General features: G+C 38.5%; 1 protein-coding gene across 1 annotated transcript in view; it reads left to right on the forward strand.

Moving 5' to 3' along the window:
• Window positions 1-23,058, forward strand: part of LOC149096468 (uncharacterized) — a 46,698-nt gene that overhangs the window by 2,714 nt on the left and 20,926 nt on the right. Inside the window, exons 2-17 of the mRNA XM_089280643.1 lie at window positions 101-297; window positions 1,018-1,047; window positions 7,653-7,925; window positions 9,446-9,643; window positions 9,785-9,967; window positions 11,337-11,585; window positions 12,408-12,602; window positions 13,894-14,085; window positions 14,512-14,712; window positions 15,267-15,515; window positions 19,360-19,554; window positions 19,763-19,954; window positions 20,264-20,452; window positions 20,642-20,896; window positions 21,274-21,465; window positions 22,146-22,343. Coding sequence (XP_089136769.1) covers window positions 123-297; window positions 1,018-1,047; window positions 7,653-7,925; window positions 9,446-9,643; window positions 9,785-9,967; window positions 11,337-11,585; window positions 12,408-12,602; window positions 13,894-14,085; window positions 14,512-14,712; window positions 15,267-15,515; window positions 19,360-19,554; window positions 19,763-19,954; window positions 20,264-20,452; window positions 20,642-20,896; window positions 21,274-21,465; window positions 22,146-22,343 — 3,166 coding nt within the window. The 5' untranslated portion in view covers window positions 101-122. The remainder of the gene's footprint in view (window positions 1-100; window positions 298-1,017; window positions 1,048-7,652; window positions 7,926-9,445; window positions 9,644-9,784; window positions 9,968-11,336; window positions 11,586-12,407; window positions 12,603-13,893; window positions 14,086-14,511; window positions 14,713-15,266; window positions 15,516-19,359; window positions 19,555-19,762; window positions 19,955-20,263; window positions 20,453-20,641; window positions 20,897-21,273; window positions 21,466-22,145; window positions 22,344-23,058) is intronic.

Below are 23,058 nucleotides of genomic sequence, written 5' to 3' on the forward strand. Positions count from 1 at the left end.
TAGGGTACTCGGCTTTGTTTGCAGGGAAGAATATTAAAGAAGTACACGGCTAACTGAATACTTTTAAATAATGCTGATTGGTTTATGTCCCTTCATCTAGCTTAGAGTGCCTATCCAGCAGCATGGTCTCTTTCGCTAAGTTAGGTCTCCTGGTATTGGTGGTTGCATTTATTATCATTCAAGATGATGTAGATGCGTGGTGGCGGCGGAGACGTAGAAGAAGAAGGCGCTCACCACCACCACCAAAACCACCACCACCACCACAAAGGTACAGCAGCAGTAGAAGACGTTCATATTGTGAGTATTTTATATATATATATATACTTTGGTAAAGTTTTTAAATGCAACAAGTATTGCCATACTAAGGCTTTTGATAACAACAACTGATTTGATTTTAAAGTGAAATGTCTTATTTTAGACAGCGCACATTTACCTCTTTTGTTGATGGTTAAAACATGTGTGCTTTAGTATGTTGTTTATAACTTTTTTTTCGTTAGTTGATCGATCTCCAATTCCAAACATGTGTATCAATATGTTGTGCCATCTGTTTTTTAAACTTACGAGGATCGTGGTGCCACCTAACCCTCGGACGTACAGGGGAGGGTTGGGGGAGGAGAGTGGTGCCACCTCACGAAATAAGGTTTTTTCAAATGTTTGAAAAGACGATTTACTCTGAGGGGTTGAAACTTTTAGTAGCTGTTCATTCATCTCTTCCGGAAATTTTGATATTTCATTTGTGTCTATCATTTTTGACGTTGTCATGGCAACTGCAAAGGGCTATCTAATCATTGTAAATTTATTTTGCTATGACTTAAGAGAAAGAAAACCCAAGGGGGTTCAACCCCCCCCCCCCCCCCCCCCCCACCACCACCACCACCATCACCCCTTTTACCGCGGTGGGGAGTCAGTTAGCTTGTACGTCCAAGAGCCCTTAACAAACAGGACACTATTTAAACCTGTTTTTAAACTGTTTTAAGAAACTATTTTTAACCTATTTTTCAAAACCAACATCATCAGGTTGCAGCAGCCGTAGAAGATGGGGACCTTGTGAGTATTCTTTTATACTTTGGAAAAGTTTTTAAATGCTTTAAGTATTGCCATACTATGACTTATGGTAGGTAGGAGAAAGGTAAAATATTTATTTTTACCAGGCATTTCCTTTAGGACTAAACAATATTAAATTAAAAATAGAAAACAAACTGCGGTCACAAACATGACAAAACAACGCATGCTGTAAAACCCTTGATTTAAGAACTTAACGTTTCGTATGCTCCTACATGGATCATCAGAAGTATAGAAATGGTAGCTTCACTACAATAAATTTAAACGAGAAGACTAATACCTAATAAGGTAAACCGGTACCTAATAAGGAAAGAAATGCCAATGGATGTAAATGAAAATAAACAGACTTAAAGTCTGCTGGGAAAAAAAAACAAACAAACAAAAAACAAAAACAAAACACAGAACAACAACAAAAAAACAACAACAAAAAGAAAAACAACAACAAAAAACATTACGTTAAGTTCATTAAGTGCTGGTTGCAAATCACGAATCAATTATGTTTCTTTAATTTTACAATGCACATCAGATCGTCCGGTGGCTAAAATGTCAAAGTGATCCCATTTTATCCTGTGGCTTTTCAGGGTCATATGCGCGGCCACGGCAGAAGCGTGGTTAGTATAGTACTCGTCAGCGCTTTAAAATGCTCCGTTTTCCTGTCATACAACCGACGCTTTGTTTTTCCAATGTAAAAGGCGTTGCAATCCCAACAGCCAGCCTTGTACACAACCTTCGACATAAGGGAACGACTAAGTCTGTCGTTATAAGGGAAAAAAAAGACTTAATTCGACTAGTGTTACGGAAAATAATTTTAAGACTAAAATAACCAATTCCCTTTTGGACTTCACCGAAAGAAAACTTTCACTGGACTCTACACTCAATGGGATTCTTTTCCACCTCGGAAGTACAAAGTTAACCTAATCCGCATCTCAACATATCGGTGTCTTCGCATCTGTTCGTCACCCAGTCTGTTACAGTGTGCTTTGGACGATCTCAAGAAGCTTTTGTCACGCAATGGGTAGCCCCGTGGTATTATTAACTACAACATGAACGATGTTGTGAACAAACACAACAAACCTAAAGACCCCATCACTCATGTCCCGAAAAAAGAAATTTTCATAGCTTTACCTTATGTAGGAATTCAAAGTAAAATTGTCACATAACAGCTCAAATCATGTATCCACAGGTTCTATGGTTGTTTTAGTCTTAAAATTATTTTCCGAAACACTAGTTGAATTAAGTATTTTTTCCCCTATAAGGACCGACTCAGCCGTTCCCTTATGTCGAAGGTTGTGTACAAAGCTGGCTGTTGGGATTGCAACGCCTTTCACATTGGATAAACAAAGCGTCGGTTGCATGACGGTAAAACGGAGCATTTTAAAGCGCTGACGAGTACTAACCACTCTTCTGCCATGGCAGACCATATGACGCTGACAGGCAACAGGATAAAATAGGATCTCTTTGACATTTTAGCCACCGGACGATCTGATGTGCATTGTAAAATTAAAGAAAGATTGATTCGTGATTTGCAACCAGCACTTAATGAAAATGTTGGCAGTGAGAAACTTTTTGCTTACTAGCCATTTATATGTTGTGGTTGTTGTTGATTTTTTTTTTTTTTTTTTTTTTAGCAGATTTTAAGTCTATCAAAATCATAAGTCTTCAACTTAGATTTTTACAACAATTTCTCTCGCGCTGATTAGCTCATTTTTATCATGAATAAGAGTACAGACAGATAAAATGTTAATTTATGCAAGCTTTCAAATTTAACTTTCAGCTGTCAAACTGTCAACGTTTTAACCAATGAGATTTTATGGACTATTTTAAGTAGTCAGTCAAAAAGCGAGAAAAGCTAATGACAATGTTCACGTCATTTTAAATAAAATTCACTTATTTCTGTTTACGGTAAGTTTACGGCCTCCTTTCCCTTCATTTATTTCCGGCATTTGGCCATTTTGGTGTCTTGTTGTTGTAAAAAAAACAAATTGACGTCAGTTTTTTATGCGTCTGTCCTCTTATTGATAATAAATTTCGTCATAACGTTGTCAAAGTTTACTGCGGAATCACTCGCCCGCGGCTTGTGGTTCCACAACCACTTTGACAATGTTATGACGCAATATTTAACATCAATAAGAGGATAGACGCATAAAAAACTGACGTCAATTTGTTAATTAAATTCATTAAGAGAGGGTGACTGAGGAATATCCAAGGGCAGACTATTCCACAGTACAGCTCCGCTGTAGGACATGTACAGTCTTGTTTTAAAATAATTAGGTTATATGTTAAGGTATCGGAATGGAAGACAAAGTGCGAACTAAGATAGTCCGGAACCATATTATTTACAGTCTTATGCATTATTATTGCTTTATCAACAAGGCGTTAGCAGTCCAGTTTAACCCAGTTTACCATCTGCATTAATTCATTAGTACTAAGATCGTAATTTGAAAAAGTTACAACACCTGCAGCACGATTTATGATAACAACGATCTGATCTAAAAGTGAAATGTCTTTTTTTTTTTGGACAATGCACGTTTACCTTTTTCGCCGATGGTTAAAACACGTTTGCTTTAGTATATTGTTTATTGCAATTGCTTGATATTCAAAGGAAGTTAAAGAAGTTTAAACAACGCTTTCCGTCGAAAATCTGTTCTCAGTTGTCAGAATCATGGTCACTGTGCAATATAATTAAGAAATAGAAAACATGTACCGTGTTTCTATCGAGGTATAGAAACACGAGTGGATGTTTGGAGAACGAGAAATGCTGTGGGAAAACGAACCGTATGCGAGTGTTTCCACAGTTTTTTCGAGTTCTCCCAAACTTTCACGAGTGTTTCTATAACTCGATAGAAACACGGAGAACGTGTTTTCTATTTCTTTTAGAAAACACTGCGACAAAAAAAAAAAAAAAAGGAAAACAGCTCGCTAACTTTGATTATTGCGCTATCGTTACGTCAACAGCTCGTACTAGTGCTGTGTTTCCATCGAGTTATAGAAACACGATTTTTAACCAATCAGCGCGCGTATTTTCTTGAGACTGTTTTGTAAAATACAGTACAATACAATATATGAATCTATATAGCACTCATTTCCGATATGTTTGCCGTGTGAGAGTACGAGAAGGACAATTGGCGATTTATCCCATCTGTAAAATTAATAAAAGATCCAATGGCTCTGACGTTAGATGGAAGGCTTATTCCACAAATGCGCTCTACTGTAGTAGAAACTACGTTTCAAAAAATCGGTAAGGGGCTTAGGCAGAGCCAATTTGTTTTCACTATTTCTAAGTCCATAGTCCGTGCTGAAGAGTTTAAATAGGCCTTTCAGGTACTCCGATGACTAATTATTCAATGTTTGTGATTAAATTAAATGTTTGTGATTAAAATAAAAACTACTGCTACCTAAAATTACAATATCATCAAAACAAGAGTGCAACTTAAATTGTACCAGTAAGGTTTAGACCCACTTAAGATCAAAACTGCAACTTCTTAAAATGACTATATCATTATTAAAGACTGAAAAAATATTCAATGAAACAAAGACCCACCCAGTTTAACCATTGCCCTAAATTAAGTAAGCTTTACTAAAAGTCTCATTCAAGAGTAGTCTTACTGTTATTTTTAAAACTATGAGGCATGAAATAGATCTTAGACTGGCTGGAAGTGAGTTCCAAAATTTAGGAACGGCAACGTTGAAAGCTCTATTACAGTATCTACACGGTAAGGTCGTTTGGATTTTTTTGAATTTGTATTTTTACTTCATCAAAAAATAATCGTGCGAATGGAAACAGCACCTTAAAATTTGTGACACAACACTTGAAAACCAACTTACTACAACGGCAGTTTTTGTTATTCCCTAACACATTTCACCGTCCCTTTACACCCAGTTCATCATAAAAGTGCAACTGAAGGAGCTCAAAAACCAGCTTTTTAAATTTTATTTATGCATAAAAGCGCTCTCAGTTGAAGTACAACAACTTTCACGCGGGATGCTTTGGTCGATGTACTAATGCTATCAACTTCGAATGGCTATATCCGCGCAACAATAAACACGAACGGAAACGCTAACATTCAGTTTTGCAGTTGTATTTTCTTTACCAAAAAGATAACATAATGTGGTTCGCGTTAAAATTTATGTAGTAGTATAGTAGTATAAGCATTGTCGACCTTATTACTGTTGTGTCAAATTGACATAGAAATGCCCCACTCGTGTCGCATTTCAAATTTTCATGCAGCTCCCAATTTTTCACTGCGGAAAAGATATACACTAAAGACGCCTTCTCTGGCTTCGTTTGTGTACGTTTTTTCCCTGTTGCTGCAGAGGTTTAGGTCGTGTTTAAGAATAAAGTCGAAGTAAAGCGATTTTAGGGAGTTTTGGTTTCACTGTTTTTCAGTGTTTTTGACGTGCAGCGATGAGAAATCTGAAAGCGGTGGGAGTTTTCAAGCAAATTTATGGCTATTTTCCTCCTTCCGCAAATTCGCCTGACTTTGCGATGGGTCGCACCGAAGAAATATCTGTAAGATTTGCGATCTAAATTACCACTCAACTGATGGGTTCCGACAACAAAGGGAAAGCAAATTTATGGCTGCTCTCCTTCGGTATAAATTTTTAACTTGCTGGGCTTCGCGATGGCTCGCGGTGAAAAATATCTGTTGCGGTGCTACGGTGAACCAAAAATTCTGCAAGATTTGCAAGTTTAAATTCCCACTTAGCAAACGTTTGCCGGCGATTGAAGAAAGCAATGTTCTCGGTGGGTCTCGCTATGAGAAATATCCGCGAGATTTGCGAGCTCAAAATCCCCCTCAGCAAACGACTATAGTTTGCCTGAAAAAATGACTACGAGATTTGCAAGTTTAGATTCTCACCAAGTAGGCGATGTAGGAAAGCGTTGGTTAGGGCATCTATCGAGCATGTTGTTGGTGCATTTTGGAGGCAATACGAGCTTTTGAAGAAAATTTATGGATAAAACAAATATTTGTTCCTTTGGCCCGACGTGATTTCAACATACTTCCACGGGAAACAAGCACATAGACCACTTGCTCCCAAATTAGACCGAAAGTATGACGCAGTCTGCCTCAGGCATCCTGCGCAATGATGCAAGAGACCGCAAACAAAATTACTACCGGTGTACGTAGGATCTGTAAAAGATCTAATCAGCTAAAAATAGAAACATAACAAGGTAGCAAGCCTGATTGACTATGTAGCAAGCTTAACGGGACAACGGCATGATAGAGTCCAAACTGAAAGTCAAGAATTACAACCGCGGACAGCAGTTTCGACATGGTTGAGTCTCATCAGCAATGTGTAGCATCAAGAAGTAAAGCAGCCGGCTGGTTGGCCGATCGTCTACTAAATGCACATGACAATGACCTCAGATGAAACTCAATCCAAATGTTTGCGGATTGGCCAATGTCTAAACGAGTGATCACGGACAATATGCAAAATACAGAAGATCGTGTCGTGGTCGCGAAAGGAGAGTGCGGAAAGACAAAAACTTTCCCGCTGAAAGTACATTGCCATACCATGTTAAACATGAGCAGCATATCGGATCTAAAGAGGCCACTAAATACAATGATTCATGCAGAGACCACAAACGAAAAATGCTGCTAGTGTACGTAGGAACTGTAAAAGAACTAAGCAGCCAAAAATAGAAACAACAATAAAGGAGAGAAGCTTGACGGGTGGACAGCTGCTTCGACCTGGTTGGGTATCGTTAGTACGGTATAGCAGCAAGAAGTGAGCCTCATTTTGAGAACCGTGTTTGCCCTAGGCCGCGTGATTAATAATAATCATCATCATCATCATCTTGATCTTGAGATGAAAATCGAGAAAACGTGGGGAATGAAAACAACAACTGTCCCAATGATCATTGGAGCTTTCGGACTTTTCAAGAAGGGAACAGAAAACTACATCGGCAAGACCCCAGGCAATATTAGAATAACAGAGCTACAGAATTAAGACCGTCCTCCTTGGAACTGCTCACATACTTAGGAGGACTCTATCCATCAAGTAATCCAGCAGACTTATGACTGCCCTAGGCTCATGGATTGAACTCGGCACCATAAGTTAAAAGCGGCAAGACTTTAAGGACTTAAAGTAACAATAACAATAATAATAATAATAATAATAATAATAATAATAATAATAATAATAAAAAGATACCTTGCTAGGTACAGCAAACATTTTGAGGAGGGTGCTATCAAGCTAAAAACTGGCTATCCCCTAGTGCCCCAGGACCATGGTTTGGTCTCGGCCCTAAGGACTCTAAGCAAACATTACGTGAGGACGATAATAATAATAATAATAATAATAATAATAATAATAATAACAACAACAATGATAATAGCAGTAGTAATAAAAATAATAACAATAATAATTATTATTACTATTATGATAATAATAATTATAATAATAGGAAAGCTGCAGTTATGACGACGATCATAGTACCTGGCGAAATAAAAATTTACAAAGTACTGTGGTCTGACTAGCTCACCGTTAGAGAGAACTGCGTGAATGACATATACGTAATGGTCGTTTTCTATAAACCTTGCATGCCGAGATAACTATTCAGCAACAGGCAAATGATATTTTTTTAGCACCAATTCATGGCCGTTGGTCATCATGGCAGAGCTGGGGTAGTGTTGGCTGTCAAGGTGGTTATCAAACAAGATACCGCTACTGTACCAATCCCCCACCAGCCCACGGTGGATCCAGATGCAGTGGAAGTCGTAGCCAAAAACAGGATTGCCCTGAGTGTTCTCTTGGTTTGGCACAGTGCGAACATCTATGCCATAATACGCTCGGTTCATTCACGTGCAGTTGCTATCCTGGGTATCAAACATCGCCACAAAATTGGAAAAGATGCGTCAGTAAGTATAAACTTTCGGGCTGAACATCTGCTGTCTGAACTAGTTCCCCTTAACTGAACGAGAGGTCTCTATGGGAAAATTTTGACCGAGAAGGTTGTAAGTACAAATCTAATGCAATGCATGAAGTTTGCACCTATGACGAGGTCAAAATTTTTTCATCCACACCTCCCAAGCTCGGTTGAAACTATAGCGCTACATAACAAACAAAAGAACACCTCAATTAGCCAGATTCCACTTGTTACACGTTTCTTTTTTCTCTAGCCTCTTTTTTTGACTGACCCAATTTCTCACAAAAGTTTAAACCGGTCTTAGTCACAATGAGAACCTTTTCTTGAGAGGTACTGTAAATCTTCAGCAACCTTTTCACGGTATGCTGCAAACAGAGTACCTATTTTGGGACACCTTATCATGTTGTGAAACGTGGTTTTGAAACTATATATATATATATTTATATATAGGCAGAATAATATGGTTTTCCAAACGGTGACTTCCAGTAGAAGGATCAAAAGATACCGTGCTTCAATGTGAATTTTAGTTAAGTGTAAGATGAGGCGTCATGAAGCAAACTTCTAACTGTTCCGGCTTTTAATGCGACGTTTCGGCCTTCGGCCTTCTTCAGATTGGAACAATATTTACAAGTTAAAAAATAAAACGTTAAAAATCCTAGTAAGTTTACAGATTTGCATGTATATATATATAAGATCAGAAAAATGTAAATATAATTACGTAATGCTATACAACCTGAAATAATAGATTACACAAAGCCGGAACAGTTAGAAGTTTGCTTCATGACGCCTCATCTTGCACTTAACTATATATATATACATATATATGACACTGGTTTACTCAATTAATCGGATGAACCATGTATATCAAACCGGATAGTGCTTTGCGAGAGCCAGCTACCTGTAAATAAAAGTTTTTTTTTTTTTTTTTTTTTTTTTTTTACTTTTTTAGCTCATGGCTATAGAGGTGCTATTGGTTTTTTGCTTGCTCGCGTTTCACATTCTTCTTACAGTAACCAATTTGTTTAAGGTGTCGGTTTTCTTTACCCCTTTATCTCCAGAAGCGTCACTGATGATAACGAGGCCTGTATCATGTGTTAAGAGCATCGGGAATTGATTCGTTTCAGTAGCGGTTACGTGCGAAAGCTTGCAAATAAGATGTCAAGATGGCCCAAAAAGAACATTAAACATTTTCTTAATTTTTCAAGGCTACTCGAAAGAGGAAAGATGTAAAACTTTACATATCAAAATACTAACACATACTAATACTAACATACTAATACATACTAATCAAATACATTATTAATACAATGCAACATTTATTTCAAGGCATAGCTCAAGGGGTTCTTTCATAGCATGACAATTTCTATCTTTTTCTTCTTTCTTTTACCAAAAAAAAAAAAAATGTCAAGAGGTTATCCTGCTAGCCAAGTGACTTCAGATCTACAAACCTTGTGTTCAGTGAGATGGAAATACGTGACTAATTTTGTCGACCTATATGTATGTCAATTGAAGGAATCACCTGTGACACAAGTGACTGGCCGTCTCCAAGCAACGGACAGATCTCGACCCCTTGTCGTGGTAAATCGCAGGTTCCTCATGGGACTCAGTGCGTGGTCACGTGCAATCGTGGCTTTGAAATAGTCGGAAACACAAGCTCTCTTTGTGACGTTAATGGCAGCTGGAGCCCTAAAGCAACCGCAAATTGTCGAGGTCAGGGATTTATTTATGTGGTTAGGATGTGTTTTGTAGTGAATGAATAAAGCAAAAAGAGCATGATGATGGAATCTCGCGATATTTAAATACGGTTCACAATAGTTTTAACTCCTATTCTACTGATTTTTCTAATTTCAGTACGTGCATGTCCATCTCTAAAGGCACCAGACAATGGACAAATCATTCCTGAGATTTGTAAAATAAAACCCCTGCATGGTCAAAATTGTTCCTATGAATGTAGCTCAGGCTACGCTCGTGTTGGTTCTAGCTCGAATATGTGTGACAACGGGCAATGGAGACAGGGTATCTTCCACTGTAAAGGTGAGTTTTACAAAATTATCATATGGTCACGAAAGGCATACTCTATACACTTACTCAGCCACCCACATACTTGGGCCCAGAGAATTACAACAGAAATGCAACGTGCTCAATTTTCACAAAATTTAAAAGATTCCTGTCCGAACAAACTCCTCGTGCGAGGGATTTTCAGAGTTTTAACAAGACGATGTACTCTGTGATGTTAAAAAATTCAGTGGCTGTTCATTCATCCCACCCACACCAAGATTTTGACATTCCATAGCAAGTGCATTTTGACACGCAGGTCAAGCCACATTTCGTCATTTTTGACAGTATTCTACGGCTTTGTCTAAATTTCTTTAAAACCATTGCAAAACCAGTATAGTATTAGTTTTGAATAATTTCTCATTAATTTACTTTATTCTCTCCCAATCTGAGAAAAAAGGGAATTCCGAGATGGCGGACTTGATGACATCATGTCATATTTTGTGAAGCAGACTCGCCAAAAACACAAGTGCCATCTTTTAGAATATGCCGAGGGCTATAGTTTACATAGGTCAAATAGTTTACATAAGCCTTCTTAGAACGAAAACCCAGGAGAGGGGTTCTATCTCTGTCACCTCCCCTGCCCCGCTTGTAACTCGGGGCTCAACTCGCTCCAGTTTCCGTGGGATAACAAATCTGGTAATTGCAAAAATAATAATATTTTCACGTTTTGGGAAAGTTGTGTGCGATGGCTTCACATAATTTGTTATTAATCTACAAGTCGTAGACTACCAGTAATCCTTTCGTACGGTAATTACTGGAACTAAATATCACAAAACCCCAGCTCGGTATTTTTAGGGTCTTTGATGGCGCCTTCCTCAAAAAGGGACAGATAACTGGAAATGATCCTCCAATTAACTTTGAAATTCATATAGGCACTGTACATCTATATTGAGTAGTCTCTAGATGAGCGAACGGCAGTATGAACAGACTGAATGCTGGAGACTAGTTAACCGAGCACCAGAGCATTAGACCTTTTCCGACTGGGCGGTTTGTTGCCCCATTCCAGATCATGTGATGATACTCTTGAGACTTCTTCCTTTCATATTTTCAAATAGCCGCGTGTATATTATTATATAATTTTTAGATGGTTAGAAGAACAATTTTCTAGAGGATACCACGTAGTCTGTAATGGGAAAACAAGCCGCCGAAGCGAAAAAGGTCTATTCAGCGACCAACGGAGCAAATGGGTGACAGAGTACATGTACTGAATAACTGACTAATAGATTGACTGGGTAACCGAGTTATTGCGTGAATGGGTGACGAAATAACTAACTCATTAACTTTGTTGCTCACTAAAGTCGCCAACTTGCTAACTTACGTATTTTTTTTTTTCTTTCTCCTTAAGACGTGGAAGCACCTTCATTTGGTGAAACCTGTCCAGCCTCAAGAAGTGCTGTTGCAGAGAAAGGGAAAACCTCAGCGGTGGTGACCTGGGCGCCAGTTAAAGTCACCGACAATCATCAAGCAAATTTAACTGTGTTCCCTGCAGTGACACCCCCACATATATTTTCTGAAGGAGATCATACCGTGATCTACACTGCTAAAGATCCATCGGGAAACATAAAACAATGCTCCTTCAAAATTACAGTTCAAGGTAAGAAGGACAATTTATTTCTGGGGTACAATAGGCCCTTTGCAGCTAGGGTCACGTGACCAAATTTTTCCTAAAAAAAAATTGTATTATGGGCTATAACTTAAAGAATGCCAGAAATGGAAAGAGCGCATCGAAAATACTATAGAGGCCAAGTTTGAGGCCCCAGGAAAAAACGAGTAAGTTTATACCATAGTTTGAATTTTCGGAAAATTTAGAGGATTCGTATGGAAAATGTTGCTGGAGAGCAAGGTCTTGCTCTCCAGCAACATTTTCCCATACAAATCTTCTTATTCTTTCAAAAATTCAGACCATCATAAAATCTCATTCTCTGATGATGGGGGCCTCAAACTTGGCCATTTTGATATTTTCGACATGCTTTTTCCATTTCTGGCATTAGTTAAGTTATAGCCCATAATTTTATGAAAAGTAGGTCACGTGATGGCTTAGCTGCAAAGGGCCTATTATACACGCAGGATCTTTTAAAACTCAACTTAAAGGTTCTTACTAAAAACTAATTATTTGAGCTGATTCAAACTGATTCAAACGTGTTTCAGTTTTGAGTGTGGGTGATCTAAAGCCTGAACTACACAAAGCGCAAGCAGTTATGAAAGAAAAATGAATACTTCAGTTAAATTCTAATCTTGGGTCACCATTGTCCGTATTTGAATGGTTTAGAAAGCCCCCTCTTAGCGTTGCCCAGTTTTGATGTAGACTGTAGCGTGTGTAATTAAGGGTTTAACCACCAAAAGTGTTCACCCCGAACCTGATTCCCTAGCCAAGTGCTAATGTTTAAACGTCAACTTTCTTTATAAAAATTGATAGTTTTTAGATGCTCCGCTCTCTTTTCACCTGCAAACGGGAAGATAGAGAATTCCGCCTGTGGAAATATATATGGAAGTGTCTGCCGCTTCGTGTGTTCCAAGGGCTATGATTTGAAGGGATCTGCCGAGAGAAAGTGTGCCAAGAAAGCAGGCACAAATGTAGTATATTGGACAGGAAATGCAACTTCCTGTGAGGGTTAGTAGCTATTATAATTTATTTTTATTGCAGAAACGTGCCTGCTAGGCAAATGTAAACATATTTTCCATTATCGTGAAAATCCTTCATAAAATAAATAATTCATAATCGCACTCTGATTTGGCGTAACTGGGTCGAAATATGTAAACACATTTTGATAGGGAAGTATTTTTGGAAAACTCGTGGCATGTGACAATTATCGAACTGGCACTTTCAACTGGTACCTGTATTATGAACCTCCTATGGAACTTTTCATTGAGCAAGGTCCAACCTATTGGATTATTATTACATTAGATCAAAACAGTCTATGAGCAAAACTCGTGAGTACAAAAGGTGAATGAAATTATGTCAGGAGCTCCTGACTATCGGTTACTGATTATGTACATAATTTTGTCTTTGGTCTCTATGCGATAAGTTCGGTTTATGCAGTAGTTGTTTGCTAAAGTCCCAAAAACACATTTGGATAAGAATCCGTCACAAATGAAATGAGCATGTCATTCAGTGGACAAAACGCCTTGGAGCTTGATTCAGTAGATGGGGCAAACCACCTTGCCGTGTTCAAAAACTAGCATGTTTTTACATAAAATCTTATCAGTTCCGCCATCTTGGAGTGAGCTTTCGCTCGGGGGCGTATTTCCAGCAGTGTCCACCCCAGCCCTTCCAGGCAATAGTTGGGTATTTGTTCACGTCTTCATTCTGGAGGTGGACCATTTGAAATTTTATTATCAACCAAGAGCGGTCGTTTGCATTGAGTTATTTTGATCTCCCATAAAATACTAATCATTTACCTGAAACAATATTAAACCTTTAAAAAACTCACCAGCAAGCCTTTTCCGAAACCGAATTACTTCAACAAACAAAACTGTGAAGAAATGTCAATAACAGCAATGGCAATTAATAAATCCTGTTCAGTTTTTGTAACAATAATTACGATCTTTATTTGTTAAAGCATAAGATAAAGCATAAATTCGCAGCGATAGACGACCGAGTGAAATAAATGTTAACGAAACTTGTAGAATCGATTATCGCTCAAGATAAAGCGAAGAAATGCATTTAGAGGCAGAAAAACATCCAAAATTTTAAAGACTTGAAGTATTGAAGAAATGTAGTGCTAAAGTTATCCAAAGCGTATTTGAACATTATAACCGCCGATGACTTTGCAGTCGTTTAATCGGCGGAGTTATCGAGCGAGTGATTTCTAGTAACCACTACAAACTCGTATTCACGAGCTTAAAAGTGAAAAGAAGAAGACTCGGAAATGTGTAATTTTATTTTTTATTATTCGTTTCAGTCATCCAGTGTCCCTCACTGCATACTCCAGACTATGCAATACAGTCCGGATATGGGTGCAGTGGCCTGAGCTCTAACTACGGCACTTCCTGCTTCTTCAGCTGCCTGGTAGGATATGAGACTCTAGTAGGATCACAAAAAAGAACTTGTCTGGAGACTAGACAGTGGAGTGGAACCGAGCTACAGTGTCAAGGTAATAAAGAGTATTCATCGATTGAAAAGTAAGAAAAGCGACTCCTAGTTACCTTGACATATATCATCTTTTGGTAATTTTTCCATGATATCTTAGCTATATATCTTTAACTTCCTTCTCTACCAAGAGAAGCTGCAAGCTACGAATTTCTTTAATGCTGTCCTCTTAAAGATGGAAATCTGTCAGTGATTTTTAAAGCCTCAACCAGCAGCAAAGTATGACTGTAATTTGTCCGGTAATTTACAAACCAGAGGTAGAAAAACACCAAAGCGATACCAATATAAAACAAACAAACAAACAAACAAGCACAGAGCAACCTTAAGATTTACGAACCAGCGAACATGCGCCTTCTTTGACATACCACGCTTTGTCTCGTAACAATTGCAATGGGCTGAAAAAAGGGGTTTTTTGTTCTTTGACTTGTAGCTATCACCTGTTCCCCTTTGACAATAAAATCGGAAGGACTGGACATTAGCCCTCCGTTCTGCACCAATGCAAGTGCTGTCATTTATTACGCATCAGAGTGCTGGTTCACATGCAAAAACGGTTATCAACACCATGGACCTGGGGTGAAGACTTGTAATCAGCAGAAGACATGGGCGCCATTAGGAAATCCATGGTGCAATGGTAAGTTGATCAATTTGCGATATGGCAACACCTATTTTCAATAGGCCTTAAAAATGCTCTTCATGTTTTCCATGCGAATCCGTAGAATTTTAACTTACGAATCGTTGCATTAAAGGAATATAAGTGCCCAAACTGAATTTTAAAAAAAGTCCTGACTGCGAAAACGACCTTGGAAGTTGTTTTCCTAATAATTTTAAAACAAGTGAAAATTAGTTTATTGGACGTGAATGAACATAACATTTTGGTGTTTTTACTTTGACAAAATGGAAACAACTATATCTTGTTCTTGTTTTTTTGTTTTTGTTTTTGTTTTTGTTTTTGTTTTTTCCTGCCGTTGTTGATGATTAGGATTATAATGATGATGGTGATGATGACGATGATGCTACGACCTTTATGTAATAGTTCTTTATGATGCTGATTGGGCTTTGTCACTCTCGTTATTATCACATTTATATTTAACAGTTTTTAATCGCCAAGCTGCCACTGCATGTGTATGGCATCTTTATATGTATTTTCTTATTGTCTTTGCTAAGCGATATCTCTTTATCATTTAGATGTCTCAGCACCAGTTATCTCAAACTGTCCGTCAAATATTGTAGCCACCGCTGACAGGGGTTCCACGTCCACGCTAGTCACGTGGTCTCATCCTTCAGCTACAGACAACTCTGGCTTCATCCCCAACATAACACACTATGGGAAACAACCAGGGGACTTATTTCATGCTGGGGAACACAGCATCCGGTACTTGGCTTCAGACAAAGCAGGAAACGTTGCCGAATGCAAATTTAAAGTCTTCGTGTTAGGTAATTTGCGCATGCCCCATGTAGATATAGCAACTGATTTCATCTTGGATAATCTTTGGGTGCTTTCCATTCGAACAAAATATTCCGGTTGGAATGTCCGGAAATTTTTAGTGTCCGGTTAAGGTTGTATTATGATACCCTAAAATAGACCAAAAAGCTTGTTGAAATATGGTAAGAAAGATCAATTTCGTGTGATTGCACTCGGGAAGAGAAAATAATTTTTGAAGACTTTACTTAAAATGGGTTGCTCTCTTTTGAGGTTGTGATTTATAGTATTAATGCCAACAATTCCTGCTCTTTTACAAAACAAGATTGACTTTCAAACAAGCACATCTTAAAAGTTTTTGTTTCGTTGTTCCGTTCCGTGTAATCAACCAAAGTTCTGACACTTAACTCATGTTTTCTGTGCTTTTACCAGTCTTTATCTGAATAACCTTATTTTGCACCAGACCCACTGGACAAATTATCCAGTGTTACATGACAGATGTTAAAATGTTGTGATCTTTTAGGCTGATTGCGTCACGACATATTATTAGTCTTTGAATACCCCAAGTCACAGGAAATTCTCTTAAATGCTGTCCAAAGAGGAGATGTTGGCGTGAAGTCAGCTGGTACAAGTACACGATTAAGAAAAATCAGGAGCCATAATCGGGGACGGAGACCGTAAGTCTCGGGATTCGCGCGCACCCATGATATGGGACAATTTTTCTATTTTTAGAACAAATTGCGCCATCCTGACGTCATATATCCGCGCGGATTCACGCACATGTCAGGGGCTTTCGCGTGGATGTTGTCACGTTGCGTGATCAAATGGTGAGAGTTGAGAGATTCTCTTGCGTATTTTTCACAGCGATGGCAGGGAATAAGGCAGGGAATACGAACCAGGGCGCTTATATGTAGTTTTATGCTCTGAGCTAACGGAAAAGGTGGGTTTTTCAGGCTTGAAAACAAGACTTCAATCTCGCGCTGGGAATGAATAATAAGATCTGCTCACGCTAGTCGTAAGCTTACGCGTATGCTTAAAAATATAGCAAGAAAACTCTCTACTGTGGTATCGAGTTAATTTGTGAGTTTCTCAGACAATTTTTAATCATAACCAAAACCTGTTTTGATGGTTTCTTATTGTCTCTGCTTGTTTGGTGAGTTTGCAAAAGTTTTTGAAAGGAAAGTCTGACGCGTACAATTAGCTCATTTGCACAGTGTATACTGCTCGTGCACTTTCAAGTCCGAGTCGGTGTTTTCATTTGTCAACAAATCTTGACAAAGATTTCTTTCGTTATCTTTTGTGCTGAGATGCTGCAACAAATTTCACGAATGCAAAAAGGCTACTTACATCATGTGTGTTTCTTCAACATAAGCATAGTGAAGTTTTACACTGCGAAAATGAAAATAGACAAGGAGTTTTGATAACTCGATCATGTAAATCGAAATCGTTATTCCAAGTTGATTAAAGAAAGCGTCATCGTAACTTCGCTGATTGTTTCTGCTTTATTCACATATTTTCAGCTTAGCTTTTAATATGGTGTCAAACATTTATCAATCTTAAACATATTTAAAAACTATAGAGCTATTGTTTGAGTTCGATGTACGCTTTCACACGAAAGTGCGGCGGAAGTACAATTTGTCATGTTTACTGACTGCACAAAACACGCATCGGTGGGCGCTCTCATTCATCGAAAACAGAGAATTTACTGGATTTTTACACGAATAAAACTGAGCAGTATCTACGGACGTAAAGTTATTAAGCCTTGATGAAACATCAAGCGTTGCTTACAATTCAAGCGAAACTCAAACTAGCAATTATTTTGTTTTACTTTCCGGTCGCGATAGACTGACAAATTCCTCGCAAGCGTGTGGCAAGAGGAGCCAGGAAACTATGAAGTCCTGAAGCTCTGCGTTATCTAGATATATCCAGCTAGTTTTTTGCTGTGTAATGGAAAAGCTGTTAATCTTCAACATATGTGAAATTTAAAGTGGAGTAATGTACAGCTCATGTAAACGAAGCATCAGTCGGAACACAACTTGGTCAGCGATATATACAAGCTTACAGTGGAACATACCTAAATTCGACACTGTCTTACTTCACTCAAACTGGAGCAGCTTACGACGAAAATACTTAAGCAAAATTCCAACCGACGTAAACGCGTTGAGTTGAGGGGCAAAAGCATGAAACATTTCGGGAATTTCGGACGCCATTTCCCCCGCGCGACATTCGCAAAAATCCTCGCAGCATGTACGCGCGTGTGCCGCATGTGATGGCGCAATTTGTTCTAAAAATAGAATTATTGTCCCATATCATGGGGACAACCCCAATACTTGAAATGGCGCGCGCTTACGGTCTCCGTCCCCGATTATGGCTCCTGGAAAAATGCATTGAAATTTTGTTACACGATGGATTAAGCATTTAAAAAGCCAGAAATCAAGAGGGGGGGGGGGGGGGTGGGGAGTGGAAGGGTGTTTGCAGATTGCATATCGGGGAAGTGGAAAGCTTGCAGAAGTAGGAAATATAACTTTTTGGAAGGGAAATTAATGAGCCTGTACTGTGATGGTGATTCAGGCAACACATTTCAAAAGTAATTACATTTATCGAGTTCTGCATGTCGTAAGAGCTTTTCTACAAGCTTTCGTTTATAGTTGTTGACACTCGTTTATATCTTTGGTCACTTTCTGATTGTTAACAACCGTCGCTGTGGCCGTTGCTACGTAGAAAAACATTATACCACTGTGTAGCTCCCTTGAATTTCACAGTCATCTAGAGGAAAATTCGGCAAGATCGTTTCAAAATGTTTTTGACAAGTGTTCAAGGGTCTCAACTCTTGTATTTTCAAGAAATTGAATTTTTCATAAACATGGCCTTATTTTAGGTTCATTTGATAGGAAAGCGCTCTCTGTCCACCCTATTATTAACGAATTAGCAAGAACGCCTCTGATCGAGCTACAAAAACATCAACCGTAAATACCGGAAGGGTACCACACCATTAATTACCCAAAGAAATTTGACCCCGAATCATTAGACATTTTCTTTGTCCATGACGAAGTCCTAAAATATGTCAATTTTTACAAAGGATGCATAAAAGTTTTTTTTTTCTTTGCTTTTATCTCAAAATGCCACGCAGCCACTCGCACTATAGCATGCAAAGCATGGAACCCATTTGCATCTTCGTCGTCGTTGTTCGTGGCTCTATTTTTCTGAGGCGTAGTTATACGTTGCTGGTTACTCTGTAACGCCATTAAAGTTAAAAATCGTAACCACCAGAATATATTAACTCAAGAATCTGGTATATGATAGCTGATTGATATCTAAACAGCCTCGCTAAGATTTTTAAGTCTGCGCAGTGTTTATTCGCGAGTTATTCGGAGGAGTGTTTCACCCAAATTTATAAAGCCTTAATGCGAGACGCCATGTTGGAGTCCCTCGGATGGGCACAGACATGAACAAAGGAACAGAAACATTTGTAATTCTTGGTTTTGCGTATTTACACGAAAATGCATTACTGTAATGTTCCAACAGATTGAAATTGATACTTCGTCTAGTGGAAGAACCGTTCGGGTACCAATAACGTAATCGATAACTCAGCTTTTGACCCACACGAAAGACTTTATGGGCCGCCATTTTAATGTCACGCAAATCATAAACTAGGAAATTCAAACGTGCTACATTACTAAAATGCAGAAACCTGTCGAGCTTAAACGTTGCAAAACGTCAAGTTCTTAGAGGGTCTTACATTTGAAAAACTATAACTACCGATAAAGTGAAAGATGTATTGAGAAAAAAAAAAAAAGGACTAACGTTCTAAAATTCGAATTTTCGTGCTAATTTTGCTGTTTTGTCATCTCCTTCTAGTTGTCCGATGCCTGCCTAAATTGTATGCTCCAGCTGGAGGCTCCTTACAGTGTACCAAAGACAATCAGTATGGATCAGAATGCTCCTTCGCTTGCCGTGATGGCCATGCAATGAATGGCTCTGACCGCAGAATCTGCGAGAAGGATCCGATTACGTCGGTTGGTGTCTGGACTGGGAATGAGACAAAGTGTGAACGTAAGTAAAATAATGCTTAAGTTAATGTCATAATCCACATTTTCATGTCATAATAATAATAATGGGTAAAGCTTATAAAAACAAGATTCTGACTGCATATTTGTAAAAAGAAATGTTTCATTGAAAGCTTTACGAGTCGATCTTTCCATCTCTTCCCACCAAAACTATTATCACAAATTAAAGTCAGCATTCAATTGTCTTTCCTTAGTCGCCAAGTGTGATCGACTCGTTCCCCCTCCAAACAGCATACTGTCTGGTTGCGGAGGCGGTTCCTTGCAAAACGTCTTTGGTGACAAATGTCTTCTGTACTGCGTCCGTGGCTATCGCCTGGTTAACGGCTCGACTGAGAGGGTCTGTCAAGCAAATGGTACCTGGTCTGGAGAAAAACCGCATTGTCAAGGTAAGGGAAGCAACATGAATAGGGATCACTTATCACTTTTTTGTTTCCACAAAGCGTATTTATACCACTGCATGAGTGTAACGGGTATTATTTTCCCAAGTGGTCTTTTTTGGTCTTGGTGTTTACCAAAATGCTCGCGAATGTGTAAAAGGACAAAGCTTTATTGACCCTTAAAATCCTGTTCTTCTGAGTCACATAATGATGCCAGTCTACTGCACACTGAACGTAGTTTATAAGGATGATGTTGACGAGAGGAAATGCCTAAATCGTTTATTAGTAAAACTATTGTTTTGTTTTTATTTTCTATAGTTGTCCATTGTAAGTCCCTTGAAGCTCCATCAGATGGTCAGGTGACACCCGACTCTTGCAGAATTTATCCTGAATACGGTACTACATGTCACTTTTCATGTCCCCAAGGCTATAGACTGCATGGAGAGCCAATAGTGACCTGCCTTAGCGACGGTCAATGGTCAGGAAACACCACTACGTTTTGCAAAGGTTAGTTTATATTAAAAGAATAGAAAAAAAAGTCAATTCTCTGTTTCTGGGGGCGTTACGTCAGGCATGATGAGGAACAGTTTCAATTTTACTTACCTAGGTATTTATCTAAAACTTGAATCTCGTGGAAGAGAAATATTTAATGAGCTCCGAAATAAGATTTCTCTTTTATTATTCCAATACTTGCAGATGTGGAAAAACCCTTGTTCGGCGGTACTTGTCCCAGTAGTGACATCAGAAGGTACGCAGACAGGGCTAAAAACTATACCACTGTAAACTGGCCTGTAGTGGTTGCCACAGATAACTCTGGCATGGCAACCAATGTTACGAAACATGGTGTTCCTTCCGGGAACAAGTTCTACGAAGGACGACATGAGGTCATTTACAACGCAAGTGACGCAGCAGGAAATTACAGAATCTGCAAATTCCACGTCACGGTCGAAAGTAAGCTTTTTACTAAGTAATGATAGATCTCCCTGCAAAACAAATTGCTATTGCTTATTATTAACCAAAACATTCCGCGTAAGGAAGGCTTTTTGCGATAGTTTTCAATATAGATGTAGCTGGCAACTAAGTAGGCATTTAGATTGATCATTATTTTGTGGCAGATCTCTCCTCGGGAAACACCGGCCATAACTTTTTGTTTTTCGACCATCAGCGACACACTAAGTCACATTAAATACGAATTGTCTCTCTGTGTGCGCGAGTCTTCTAAACAGTATGCAGGTCAATATTGTACCATAAGGGCATTTCCAGACATCACCATTTTCGAGTTAGAAAGACTCGCTGTTACATGTGTTGTTTTGTAATTTGTTCTACAGTTGTGCGATGCCAAACATTGTTTCCTCCATTAAACGGCTTTCTAGTGGGAGACTGTGACAACAGCTTCGGCTGCACATGTCAAATGAGATGCAAAGATGGATATAACTTGTTGGGATCCGAGATCCTCACCTGCCTTCACAAACCGGGCCATCTTACCGGGTACTGGAACGGATCGATTCCGACCTGTAAAAGTAAGCGACCAGTAGTTCGTAAACGTTATGTTCCCTTTTTGCATCAAACTTTAACTTCCTAACTTAAGCCCGTTAAATTTGTAATTCCCAAACCTATTTAGATTAGTATCGTAAAGGAGCTACGTCTCAGATTTCCATATCTTGGAAACAGTAGTCTAAACTAATCAGTGTTGCCATTGACAACCGTCAAAACCTTCCCTCTGCATAGCTTTCCCTTTTTTTTTTTTTTGTTTATTAGTTTATTACCTTCCCGAGGATCAGTTACTGGTTACTGCGACACGTGACTGCATTTTGCAAAATGATACAAAAATCACTTTCATTGGAAAAGCCCCATTAATCCTATGGAGTGATCAAAATCTAATTCTGGTTACAATGCAAATAACGTAGGACGTGACGAAAGTAAACGAAATCACCAACTAAGTGATATTGTCACGATTTACCACCAAATGACATTAGAAAATCTAACGTTTCAGCTTGGGACTTAAAAGGCTAATGGGTCCATTGCAGTGAATATTTCAGAGTTTTCGCGTAAATTATTATCATTTGAGAAAACTCATTAACATCGGTGTGATTGTAAACTATTTTAAAGACTTGAAACAACTATTAATTAATTAGTTTATTTACTTAATTGATTAATTACTTTATTAATTTATTTTCTTATGTCCTAATTTTCTTTTCAGTACGTTCCTGTTCTTCACTAAGTGCGCCTCAGAATGGTTTTATTTACCCGCACATGTGTACATTTTCCCCAGATAGTGGAACTGTCTGCTCTTTCGAATGCAGACATGGTTTCTCTGGGAACGGAGGAGTTAGCTCGATTCTGTGTGGGAATGATGGAAACTGGACCAAAAATGAATCTTCAATTTTACAGTGCCTTGGTAACCGCTTTGTAAATTATCATATATTGATCCGAGTATGTGTTGTATCAGTATCAGTGTCAATCTTGTGTATCGTTGATAACTGCATATAAATAGAGGCTGGTCAGTCTTTTTCGCTTAGTTAATGTTGTAAATGAGAATAAATGAGAATCTGACTTGGTCAGACCATGTAGAACACCTCTGTGCCAAAGTCTCGCAAAGATTGGGTTTATTACGAAGAATTAAGTGTTTTCTTCCGAGGAACATCAGAGAACTTTTTGTTAAGACGACCATAACACCGTTATTAGACTATGCGGATGTTACATGGGGAGACAAAAACAATGTAATCCTGATGAATAAAATCCAAGTACTGCAAAACACAGCTGCGAGGATTGTTCTCGACAAGTCAATGCATTCATCTGCTACAGAGGCATTCGTACAGCTCGGCTGGGAGAACATGAAGAGAAGAAGAAGGTTTCATCGCATGATTTTAATTTTTAAGGCCTTAAATGGTTTAATAGACTGGGATTTTAATTTTTGTAGTTTTAAAGATATTCGTGGGTATAATACGAGAAGTAAAGACAGCATTTGTAAGCCTCCATCCCGTCACTCCTGGGGACAAAAGCGTTTTATTTACAATGCAGTTAATGAATGGAATACTTTACCCAATGAAGTTAGGAACAGTATCAGTATTTTTAATTTTAAAAGTCGAATTAGGGGTTTTTCTTAATTTTTA

Source organism: Orbicella faveolata, unplaced genomic scaffold, assembly GCF_042242905.1.
Source record: "Orbicella faveolata isolate gen_17 unplaced genomic scaffold, um_ofav_v1 contig_48, whole genome shotgun sequence".
Taxonomy (NCBI): Eukaryota; Metazoa; Cnidaria; class Anthozoa; order Scleractinia; family Merulinidae; genus Orbicella; species Orbicella faveolata.